Raw genomic sequence first — 12,313 nt, forward strand, 5'->3', positions numbered from 1 at the left:
TAGCATAATCTCCTCCAGTCCCATCCATGTTGATGTAAAAGTTGGGTATTCATCCTTTCTGATGGCTGAGTAATATTCCATTGTATATATGGACCACATCTTCTTTATCCATTCATCTGTTGAAGGGCATCTCGGCTCTTTCCACAGTTTGGCTATTGCGGACGTTGCTGCTGTGAACATTGGGGTGCATATGGCCCTTCTTTTCACTACATCTGCGTCTTTGGGGTAAATACCCAGGAGTGCAATTGCTGGGTCATAGGGTAGCTCTATTTTTAAATTTTTGAGGAACCTCCACACTGTTTTCCAAAGTGGCTGTACCAACTTGCATTCCCACCAACAGTGTAAGAGGGTTCCCCTTTCTCCACAACCTCTCCAACATTTGTTGTTTCTTTCCCTGTCCATTTTTGCCATTCTTAACTTCACCTTCATATTCTTTACCTTTTTTGCATTATTCTGTCAGGCCTCATCATCTTGCTCTTGAAGGCTAGGTCCTTTCTTCCTCACTTGAGGAATTAAATTCACTTGTGAATTAAAAAACAATCTCTTTTGCTCATATGTTCAAAAATAATTGTGCTTTTTGCCCACAGGTCATATGAGCCTCTTAAACCTAACTCCATAGTTCAGGTCATTCTACAGCTTTGAAAATACTGATCCATGAGTGGCTTCCTAGGTCCTACTGTCTGATACTCTGTAAAGTTGCCAGCCATAATAATAAGTGCTTTGATTAGGGAGCTAAGGCTCCTGGAATTGTGACCATTTTATGAATCCTCTTGTTTAATATAAAGTAAAAAGATTAGTTACTGTCTCTAAGGCCCTGGGGCTGCAGAATAGAGGTGTGTGTGCATGTGTGTAAGTAATCACATATGCTTTCATTTTTCTGGCATGTATTATTTTTAAAGATACTACTTGCATATAGTAAAAGAGTTTCAAACTGTACCAGAAGTATAGAATAAAAAATGAGCTTTCTTTCTACCTTTGACCCCCAGTGATCTCTTTTCCCCTCCTGAGAGTTGAGCATAATAGGCAGTGTATATATAGCATGTATGTGCATGTAAAGGCACGTGTGCACACATGTGTGCACACCCACACATTCATTCCCTTTATAAAGCAGAAGTGGTGACACACTACACACATGGTTCTGCACTTGGCTCTTTTCATATTACAAATATTAGATGTGGGCGTTTTTTTGCTTGGTAAGAAGTAACTGCATCTCAGTGACAGATCTGCTCTATTCAATAGATTGTATCATGTTTTAGCACTGTTACCTTGACTTCTTAGGGAACACTGGTGTGTTTGAATTTGTGTGAGGATGTCCGTTACTGCTCTGAAACTGAAAATTTTCAGGACAGTTTTATATTTTTGTTGAGAGGTGGAGATGTGGAGTAGCATTTCTTCAAAACTTTTTTTTTTCTTCTTAGGAAAAGAATTCCATGGCAACATCATTAAAGTGTCCTTTGCTACCAGAAGACCTGAATTCATGAGAGGGGGTGGAAGTGGAGGTGGGCGACGAGGTAAGACACTTGTCGCTCACAGGCCTGGATATTGTACAAAGGGTTTGAATTTGAGTCCATGTTCTGTCTCTGTTGTGTGAACTACTACCTCTTTCTCCCCGTAGGTTTTTTTCCTTCTATCTTAAAGTGAGAGTGGGTACTGAAAGGAGATTGGGTAAATAAGGTGTCATAATAGCTAAGAAAGTAGTTGGAAGAAGGTTCTAGAAATCCCTTTGGAAAGCTTCGTGGCAGTTTGTTATTCACCTGGAGATCAGGAGGCAGTTGTTTAAATGATACCTAATTAGGTAATCTGACCAGTTTATAAGTTCTCTGATAGAGTTGCTGCCACCTTGTTCATTTCCATTGTGTTTAGTTCCTTAAATTTGAAATATGTCTTCTCTACCTTTATCACTGAGATTCTCAAACCAGGGAGGGTATTATAATAGAAAGTGGACTTTGAAGTTTTTTAGTGCATTGTTTGCACTGTAATATGTGCCTGGGATCTTTTCCCACATTTTTTGGATTTACTAACTAAAGCGTCAAATGAAAGAATCAGAGTTCTACCATAGGGGTTAATTTTGGGGGTGGCCACCAAGTTATTGATGGTTACTTGCTCTTAATTCTTTCATCTGGTGCTTTTCTTCTGCTGTGTTAATGTCGGGTGCTGATTTTTCTCTCCCACCTTTCTTAACCCCAGGCCGTGGAGGATATAGAGGTCGTGGAGGCTTTCAGGGGAGAGGTGGAGACCCCAAAAGTGGGGACTGGGTTTGCCCTAATCCGTAAGTATCCTTATTAACTCTGGCGGTAGTAGGAGTTGGGATTGGGGTTGGAGGATGCAAGAGGGGGTTCTGATTCAATTGGAAACTATTGAACATTTTTATTTTCCCCCTTTCTCAGGTCATGTGGAAATATGAACTTTGCTCGAAGGAATTCCTGCAACCAGTGTAATGAGCCCAGACCAGAGGACTCTCGTCCCTCAGGAGGAGGTGGGTTGCTTTTTAACAGCATCTGCATGGCATTTATCTTTTGACTAGCATTAAGGGTGGTTTACATTATCCTGTTGACCTCACTGGTTTGCATCTCTACCTTGCAGACTTCCGGGGAAGAGGCTATGGTGGAGAGAGGGGCTACAGAGGTCGTGGGGGCAGAGGAGGAGACCGAGGTGGCTACGGAGGAGACAGAAGTGGCGGTGGCGGCTACGGAGGAGACAGAAGTGGCGGTGGCGGCTACGGAGGAGACAGAAGTGGCGGCGGCGGCTACGGAGGAGATAGAAGTGGGGGTGGCTATGGTGGAGACAGAAGTGGGGGCGGCTATGGTGGGGACCGAGGAGGTGGTTACGGTGGGGACCGAGGAGGCGGTTATGGAGGAGACCGAGGCGGAGGCTACGGTGGAGACCGAGGAGGCGGTTATGGAGGAGACCGAGGAGGCGGCTATGGTGGAGACCGAGGAGGAGGCTATGGTGGAGACCGAGGAGGAGGCTACGGTGGAGACCGAGGCGGCTATGGAGGAGACCGCAGTGGGGGGGGCTATGGAGGAGACCGCGGTGGCGGCGGGGGCTACGGTGGAGACCGAGGTGGCGGCTATGGAGGTGACAGGAGTGGGGGCGGCTATGGAGGAGACCGAGGCGGCTATGGAGGCAAAATGGGAGGAAGGTGAGTATTAGAATGTACTTGTTAACCATTTTACCTCAACCGCTCCTAGGCTTTAGGATCTGAACCCTTTTTGTCACATTTTCTTAAGGTCCAGTTTTTTGGAACTTGAATTTTTCATTGGAAGCGCTCTCAGTGAGGATGGGGAAGGTTCATTTAGTTTCCCGTTTAGAAATTTCTAAAACTCACTGTGTTTCGGAAATTCTGTTTCACAAATCTTTATATTGGTGTGAGTGTGTGTATATGAATATGTGTTATTCTTCCTCATGGCTAAAGATAATTGAGAGATAATTTAAAATTGTACGTAAATCAGAGGTTCTTAATTTAAGTGAGGGGGAGCACACCTTTCATGGGGGTAGGGGTATGTTTTCTGAAATCTTATGTGTTGTGCCACCCTGTAGTTGTTTCTCTGGAGATTCTGGTAATACCTTTTCCAGATGAAAATCACTGATGGTACTGATAGGAGTGTGTTGTGCATGTGAATGGCGTAGAGGCAGAAAAAGTTGAACCACCAGTTATTACACTAAGCATCTGTATGCCAGAGGCAGTATAAGGTATGAGAATTAGTATAGCATGGAGTTCAGAGACAAGACTTCTCTGGGTTCAAATTCTGGCTCCACCATTTACTATGTGACCTTAGGCAAGTTACTTAATCCTATGGAGCATCAGTGTTCTCATCTATAAAATGGAGCCAATAATACCTCCTTCGAGGAGTCATATTAGATTACTACACTATGGCAGTTCCTGGCCCATGGTAAATGCTATGTAATTGTTAGCTCTTAGTAATTACTATCTTTTGAACCCTTCTTACTGTGTGGCAAATCCTGCGGAAGTATCTGTATTCTTTAGTTCTAGTCCTTCTCTCAACCCCATGAGGTAGATGTATTTCCCATTTTGTGGAGTAAGAAACACTGAGTAACTTTTCCAGGGTCACATAGTAAGTGGCAGACCCAGAATTCTTACATGACAATGTTCGCTTGCTTAATTCTGTTATGCCACTCTTCTGTTTAGAGAGCTGGAATAGGCACAGTCTCTGACCTCCTGAAATACCACAGTGGTTTGGAGTCCTTATTCTAGATGGGAAGTTTTTAAGAGTTAGTGATAGCAAAAAGCTTCTTCTAGGAACTTTCTGGGTCTTAAAGCTGTTAAATTAGGCCTTTATTAATAAGCACCTTCTAGGAGTAGAGAAATAAATTAGGTATGGTGTCATTCTTACAGAAATTGTCAAACAGACGCCAGTCACCAGCACCCTGAGGAAGTGTCTGATGCTCTCCCTTGGTAGAAAATTAGAATTTAGTCTGGCTCTTTATTTTTCATTCCTAGAAACGACTACAGAAATGATCAGCGCAACCGACCATACTGATGACTGTTTTGAATGTTCCTTTGTCTCTGACATGATCCATAGTGAAATTGCCAGAGTTTTGCCTGCTGCTTTCCTCGTGGCCTCTTCTTGGGTAGTGAAATTAAGTGACATTTGGATTTTTATTTGGGTGGGAGGGCTGGGACAGTTTTTCTTTTAGAAATGTCCATTGAAATTTTCCCGTTTAGTTTCCAACCTCCCTTGAGGCTAAGTGCGTTGTAAAATATTGCCAAAATGGAAAGTGTTTTGTATTACTGCAATAAAGGCTGCTTGTTTTGTGGACTTTTGTACATTAGTGCATTGTTCTGTCACACTCAGGATTCAGCTACAGCAGACTCTAACCCTAAAGAATTAAGTGCATTGTTTCATGAACTGATAATGTTACTTTCAACAATACTGAACTCCTACTCTGTTTAGAGTAGTAGTTTGCAAGAATGACTGCATGTCAGAATTACCTGAAGAGGTTGTCAAAATTACAGATTCCTAGGCCTCACCCCAGGTCTAATTGATCAGAACTTGTTAAGTGTGGGAAGCTAGGCCTAGGCATCTATATCAAGTTTACCAGGTGGTTTTGATAGTCAGTTTAATTGCAGTTTACAGTTGTGAACCATTTATTTAGGGCAGTGCTGTAGATGCTAGGAATGTGAGGTCTAAGGGCCAGGTAGGAAGAGGAAGGACAAGCCAGGGTCCAGATACAGTGTGCATGGTGTGTTACTTAAAGAACTACCTCTCCTACCCGTACCAAGGGTGAGACATTGCACGAGATGCTGGATATGTTGCCCATCAAGCAAACAGTATACAGTCTGACAAGTACTCCAATAAGAATAAGTACAAGTTGTTTTGAAGGCTGATTGAAAGGACACTTAATCCAGTCACGTGGGGTCAAGAAGGCTTGGTAAGTCTTGAGGGAAGAGTAGGAGTTGGCCAAGTACGAAGGCTGGGTGAGGAAATGGTGTTCCCAGCAGAAAATGAACGACATGAACAAATAAGTCAGGAATTAAGAGAAGAAAGAGTGAAGAACAAGCTCTGTGTTTGAGAATTGTATGTAGTGCATTGGATTAGAGGGAGGAGTTCAAGGAGGGGCCTGCAAAAGGTAAGACTGGAGAGGTAAGCAAGCTTGGTGAGAAGGTCCTTGCATTTCATTTTTACTCTGCCTCCGAATAGGGAGCTATTAAAAGATTTTAACCAGGGGAGTGGCCTGACCTGAGTGGCGTCAACTGAAACATGCTTATGGCTGCCTTGTGGAGACACTGGATTGGAAACAGAATGATAAGCCAGGTGAGAGAGATTCTGGTCTGAGCTCAGACAGTGACTGGATGAGGAGGAGAGAACTAAATTGATTTGAGAAATGAGGGAGGGACATTTGACAGGATTTGGCTGGATGTCAGAAATTGTGGGGAGAGAAGTCAGGTTTCTGGCCTGGTAATGGGTAGATGTGCTATTCATTTAAATAGGAGACGCTGGGAAAAGGAACAGGTTTGGGAGCAAGATGAGGGGAGTGATTTCAGTAGGCAGCTGGGTGTGTAAATCTGCAGCTTAGAAAACAGTGGCATTCAATATTTATGCACCCTGATTTTTTTTCTTTACTGACTTCTGTCTCCTTTGCTAATTTCTCTACTTGACCTTCACATGTTGGAAGTTTCTCAGGGCTTGTTCTGATCACCTTTGTCTTTCTGTTTACACCCATTTTTATCCTGGAAGAACTCATTCAGACTGTGGCTTTAAATACCATCTAATACAGTGATGACTACCAAATTTAAGTCTCTAGTCTTGACTTCTGCCCTTAACTCTGGATTATATTCACCTTCCTACTTGACCTAGTCTTTTTTTTTTTTTTTTTTAAAGATTTTTTTTATTTGAGTGTGAGAGAGAGCGCACTTGCACGCGCATAAGTTGGGGGGAGGGGCAGAGAGAGAAGCAGACTCCCCCTGAGCGGGGAGCTGGACATGGGGCTTGACCCCGGGACTCCAGGATCATGATCTGAGCCGAAGGCAGACACTTAACCAACTGATCCACCTAGGTGCCTCTCTACTTGACCTTTTCATTAGGATGCACTGAACAGAACATTTTTTTTTTCTTTTGGTCACTGCCAGGACTAATTAGAACTTTTGATCTCCCTTTCCAGATCAGTTTCTCTTTTCCTAGGCTTCCTCATCTCAGTAAATGTCTTCACTGTCCTCCCAGACCAGAAAGAAAACTTAAGAGTTTACACTTGATTTCTCTTTCATTCATCCTGTACCTGCAGGTCTTTTTAATTCAATCTCCAAAATATATCCCGAAACCATCTTTATATTCTTGGTTACAATCCTGGTACGAACTATAATTCTTTCTCTTCTGTACAGTTGCAAAGCCTATTAATAGGTCCCCCTACACAATCTTGTTCCTCTAAAATCTGTTTTTCCCATAGCAGCCAAATGATACTGTAAAGATGTGAATTGAATGACTGTGTCGTGCCTTAAAAGCCTTTCATTGACTTTTTTTTTTTTAATTTTTATTTTCAGTAGTCTCCATGCCCGATGTGGGACTTAAATTCACGACCCTGAGATTAAGAGTCACATGCTCTACCGACTGAACCAGCTAGGCACCCCATTGACTTTTATTACATGTAGGCTATGTTGGCTATAAATTCCTTACCCTGGCTTGCAAAGCCCTTATGATCTGGCCTCTGTCTCCCTCTCCAACCTTATTATGTAACATTTATCCATACTTACCTTGCTTTAACCACATTGGTCATATTCTTGATGGTACCAAATATGCTTCTGCTTCAGTATCTTTGCATATGCTTAGTCTAGGATTCTCCTTCCTCAAATATTCACATGGCTGACTCCTTTTCACTGCAATGTTGGGTCAGATTCCAGCCCCCGTCCCTGGCCTTCCTATTTTTTTTTTTTTTTTTAAGATTTTATTTATTTATTTGACAGAGACAGAGAGGAACACAAGCAGGGGGAGTGGGAGAGGATGAAGCAGGCTTCCCGTGGAGCAGGGAGCCCGATGTGGGGCTCGATCCCAGGACCCTGAGATCATGACCTGCGCTGAAGGCAGACGCTTAAGGACTGAGCCACCCAGGCGCCCCCATCCCTGGCCTTCCAATTTAAAACACTGCCTCTCTCTAAAAAAAACAAAACAAAAAACACTGTCTCTCTCCAGTGACTCTCATATTTCCTCTTATAATGTCATCACAGTATCTATCACTATTTGGAATGATCTTTTTGTGGTTGTCAATTTCTCTCTTCTCCATTAGAATATGAACTCCAGGAGAGTAGGGAACCTTGTCTCTCTTTCAGTGTTCTACCCTACTGCCTAGAACAGTGTTAGGCTCAGAGTAGGTACTCAATGAATATTGACTAAATAAATGAATCTGTTATAGATACAGATTTGAGATTAATGAGAGCTATTAATATATAAATGGTAAAGTGCTGAGTGGATACAATTACAGTAAGACTGTCTAGAGTACTGTTCACCATCCAAGCTGTATATTAGAATTAGTGAGGAAGTTTTTTAAAACACAAGGATGCTGGGTTCCACTCCAAGACAGTGAAATCTGTTAGGCCTGGGCATTTAAAAAACCAAAAGAGCCTCAGTTGATTTTAATGGTTTGGGGAGATAGTATGTAGAGAGAGAAGAGCCTAGGACAGGACCCTGAGAAATGCTAATATTTGAGATAATAGAAGAAGATCCTGAGATAGAGACTGGGAATGTCCAGTGAGGTATTGGTAGAACCCAAGGGAAGAGTGGATTTTAAGGAGGGAGAAGCTAGTGGTGTCAAGTGCTCAAGCCAGGCCAAGTCTGTTACAAAGGATAGAAAGCACTCCTATTTAGTGATATGGAGGTTGTAAATTATCTTACCACAGGGTTTCTCAACCTTGGTACTACTGACATTTGGATTGGATAATTCTTTGCTGTGGGGGGCTGCCCTGTGCATTGTAGGATGTTTAGCAGCATCCCTGACCTCTACCACAAGACACCAGTAGCAGCCCCCAGTTGTGACAATTAAAAATGTCTCCCAACATTGCCAAATGTCCTTTTGGGGGCACAATTGCCCCTTTTGAGAACCACTGCCTTAGCAAAAGCCTTTTTGTTAGAGAATTGAATTCTGAACTCAAAATGAAGTGGGATGGTGAATAATGGAAATTAGAGAAATGGAGACCAGTAATATGAGCAACTAAGAATCATGATTATGAAGGGTGGTTAGAGGGGGGGTGAGTTAAGAGGAGGAGGCATCTAGGCAGGGATGTGGGTTTGTGGGAGATTATTTTTTAAGATGGGTGAGTATTAAGCATGTTTATACACTCCTTGCAAGGAAATGGGGATAGTTAATATTCACATCCCTTGAAGGAATGGTGACCAGAACACTGGTGAAGGATTTGCCTTAGAAGAGGAGAATGCTGCTTGCGTTGTTACTGGAGGTAAGGATAGTTGCAGATGCTGGTAATAATGGTAACAGACGATTAACATCTATGGGGAGGTTACCATGTGCCAGGCACTGTTACAAGCAGTCTGTGTGTTAACTAATTCTCACAATAATGCTGTGAAAGGAGGTAAAGGAAACCTTTCAGAGAAGAGGTGAATGGTATAAATGATTTTGATTGCCACTTGGAAGGGGCTTTTCCTAGGGTACAGTGAGGAACAGAGGTACTGAGGCTGAGCAACTTGCTCAGGGTCACATCTCTAGTGCGTGGCAGAGTCAGGATTCTAATCCAAGGATCTGGCCTTAGAGCCTATGCTCTTTACTATGTAGAAGGATGCTTATAAAAGAGGTGGCAGGAAGTTGAGGTAATTCCATCTGATGTCTTTTTCCCTTCCAAGTATAGTAAAGTATAATGGTCTGCTGAGAGTTACGGAATATGATAGAAGGTTTGAAGAGACTGTAGTAAATGTGAGGCTAGCAGAGAAGGCTTGAAACAACCATTGTAGGAAATAGGAAAGTATGGAACCCATAAAATTGCCAGGCAACAATACGAGCTCAGTTAACATAGGGAACAAGTGTTCTGTGGGTACAGTCTGTATGGATATGTGATTTTTCTCCATCTTTAATCAGCAACCTGCTTATAGGAACAGAGGCAGTTTGATCCAGGGTTAGGGATTTTACTAGTCAGAAACTAGTAATCTGAAGAAAAATTTCAAATTTGTCTCATACCTAGTAGAGGTATGAGAAGAGTGAGGTTAATGGTTGATGGATGAAGTTCAGGCTGAGTAGGAAGAAAAAAAGGAAGTTAATGAAGAATGTAGGGACATCAAGAGCATAGTGTTATTGATGAGATTCAAAGAACTGGTAGTGGGGATCAAAAGAGCTGGATAGCTAGCTTTGGGTCCACAAGTAGATGTTCAGCATTTTGGAGATGAAGCAATTCCTGGGGATGACAGGGGCTAGGTGTGGCCATGGAAGTGGGTGGCTGAAGTGAATGGAAGGGAGAAGCCTCTGTAGTTGAGATCAAGAACCGAGGAGATGGGGTGTTGGATGGTTGTTACCATCATGGTGATAGGAACACTAAGGTTCAGGCGATGAATGAGAGAAAATAGAGAAGTGGACCAGAGGGTGGGATAATTAAGAGCCAAGACCCTCAGAGAAGCAGTGATTTTTATATGAAGGCACAGGGCAATGGTGACATTGAAAGGAATGGAGGAGGTTGAGCAACACCTAAGACTTTGGGAAGAGGCTAGTTCAAGGGAGAGCGCCAGATTTCAGTTATAGCACAGAGATGGATGAGAATGTTGGAAGAGGAGGAGGGTGTATATGCCTTTTGTTGTTGTTTCTGCTGCCATCGGAGGGTGTATTCAGGGGTTTCATTAGAAAGAGAGGAGAGAGAAGAGGGGGGGAACTTATATTTTGGATGGTGTCCAAAGAGCAATACCAACAGATCCTGTTGGCTGAGAGAAGTGGGCTTTCAGGCTTCAGAGAGAAACTGGCCACAGCTTGGATTAAGCATTTTTGTCAGAGTGTTGAATCTAGGTGGCTTTGGTACTGGGAATGCTCTAGTACATTGGTGGTGTACCACATGGTGGGTGCTCTCTGCAGAGCTTTTTTTTTTTTAATTTTTTATTGTTATGTTAATCACCATACATCACATCATTAGTTTTTGATGTAGTGTTCCATGATTCATTGTTTGTGCATAACACCCAGTGCTCCATGCAGAACGTGCCCTCCTCAATACCCATCACCAGGATAACCCATCCTCCCACCCCCCTCCCCTCTAGAACCCTCAGTTTGTTTTTCAGAGTCCATCGTCTCTCATGGTTCGTCTCCCCCTCCGATTCCCCCCCTTCATTCTTCCCCTCCTGCTATCTTCTTTTTTTTTCTTTCTTAACATATATTGCATTATTTGTTTCAGAGGTACAAATCTGTGATTCAACAGTCTTGCACAATTGACAGCGCTTACCAGAGCACGTACCCTCCCCAGTGTCTATCACCCAGCCACCCCATCCCTCCCACCCACCCCCACTCCAGCAACCCTCAGTTTGTTTGCTGAGATTAAGAATTCCTCATATCAGTGAGGTCATATGATACATGTCTGCAGAGCTTTATGTTCAGTGCTGTCTTAAATCTTCTGATATGAGGATTGATGAAACTAGGATTGAGGTGTTGAGCAGAGACTGGTATCTGGTCAAGTAATAAGACCATCCTCTAGAGAGCCAGAAATATGGAGGAGGAGGAGCAGGGGTTGGAGATCTGTGGGCAGGATTTTGTAGGAGTTGAGAGCCTGAATTATGTAGTTATTAAGCCCTTGTTTGTACCCACAGGCTGTTAAGGCCCAGGGAAATTTGGATTAGATTGTTCATTGGCCCAAAGGTGCAGAGTGGGCAAGAGAGAAAGATCATTTTTGCCATCTTTGGTCTTCGTGCCACACTCGTGGAGGCAGTGTTGCTTATACTCCAGAATAGTTTCACTGCTCTTTTGGTTTTTACTTACAACTCTATGAGGCAAAGCATGTATCTGGAAGTGGTGGGGTAGGTAGGAAGATACATCTGAGTGACACACACCATTTTGGATTCAGAAGAACTGGACTACTCTAGAACCTAGAGTGTGGGGAAATGGAAAGGAGAATCTATTTTACTTTGACCTTTTTCTGCTTAATGGGAAGAAGTTGACCTCACATTAGATCACTTCAATCAGATTGGGGGAATTAATAGGGGTGGCGGGACGTTTTTAACCTCTGGTGGTCACAGGCTCACATGACCACACTGAAGAGAGGAAAAGAGAGAAAAGCAGCTCACATTTGGGTGCTTACTATGTGATGCTAGGCACTCTATTAGGATTTATATTATTGTTTACTCCTCAGAAGAGCTCTCTGAAGTAGTGTACATTACTCTCATTTTATTATAGGTGAGGAAACAGGAAGATTAACTTGTCCAAAGTCAAAGTTCAAGAAAGTGATGGACCCTAGGATTTAGACTTCAGATTTTTCTGACTACACAAAGTCTGGGCTTTTTCTTTTTTTTTTCTTTTTTTTTAAGATTTTATTTATTTATTTGAGAGAATGAGATAGAGACAGAGAGAGCATGAGAGGGGGGAGCATCAGAGGGAGAAGCAGACTTCCTGCTGAGCAGGGAGCCCGATGTGGGACTTGATCCCAGGACTCCAGGATCATGACCTGAGCTGAAGGCAGTCGCTTAACCAACTGAGCCACCCAGGCGCCCTGGGCTTTTTCTTTTTAATGGAGGACGTAGATTGTTGGGATTGGTGTGGCTTGATTTAGGGAGGCAGGTTGGCCACTAGAGCAGCTCTGGCTCTTTCCCTTTGTGAAAAGGACATGTGGCTTGAGTGAATTAACACTCAACCAGGAGTGAGGAGACCTGAGTTTCCATGCAGCCTCTGA

The 12,313-nt window shown here is 43.0% G+C and overlaps 1 protein-coding gene across 3 annotated transcripts in view; it reads left to right on the forward strand.

Annotated features, from left to right (window-relative positions):
- Positions 1-4,781, forward strand: part of TAF15 (TATA-box binding protein associated factor 15) — a 29,656-nt gene extending 24,875 nt beyond the window's left edge. For all 3 annotated transcript variants that reach the window (XM_078063764.1, XM_078063766.1, XM_036094481.2), the window contains 5 exons: positions 1,419-1,511; positions 2,188-2,269; positions 2,388-2,476; positions 2,584-3,142; positions 4,463-4,781. In XM_078063764.1, the coding sequence (XP_077919890.1) occupies positions 1,419-1,511; positions 2,188-2,269; positions 2,388-2,476; positions 2,584-3,142; positions 4,463-4,502 (863 nt within the window). In that variant the 3' untranslated portion in view covers positions 4,503-4,781. The remainder of the gene's footprint in view (positions 1-1,418; positions 1,512-2,187; positions 2,270-2,387; positions 2,477-2,583; positions 3,143-4,462) is intronic.
- The last annotated feature ends 7,532 nt before the right edge of the window (positions 4,782-12,313 follow it).

The sequence above is a fragment of the Halichoerus grypus genome, chromosome 2, assembly GCF_964656455.1.
Source record: "Halichoerus grypus chromosome 2, mHalGry1.hap1.1, whole genome shotgun sequence".
In the NCBI taxonomy this organism is placed as follows: Eukaryota; Metazoa; Chordata; class Mammalia; order Carnivora; family Phocidae; genus Halichoerus; species Halichoerus grypus.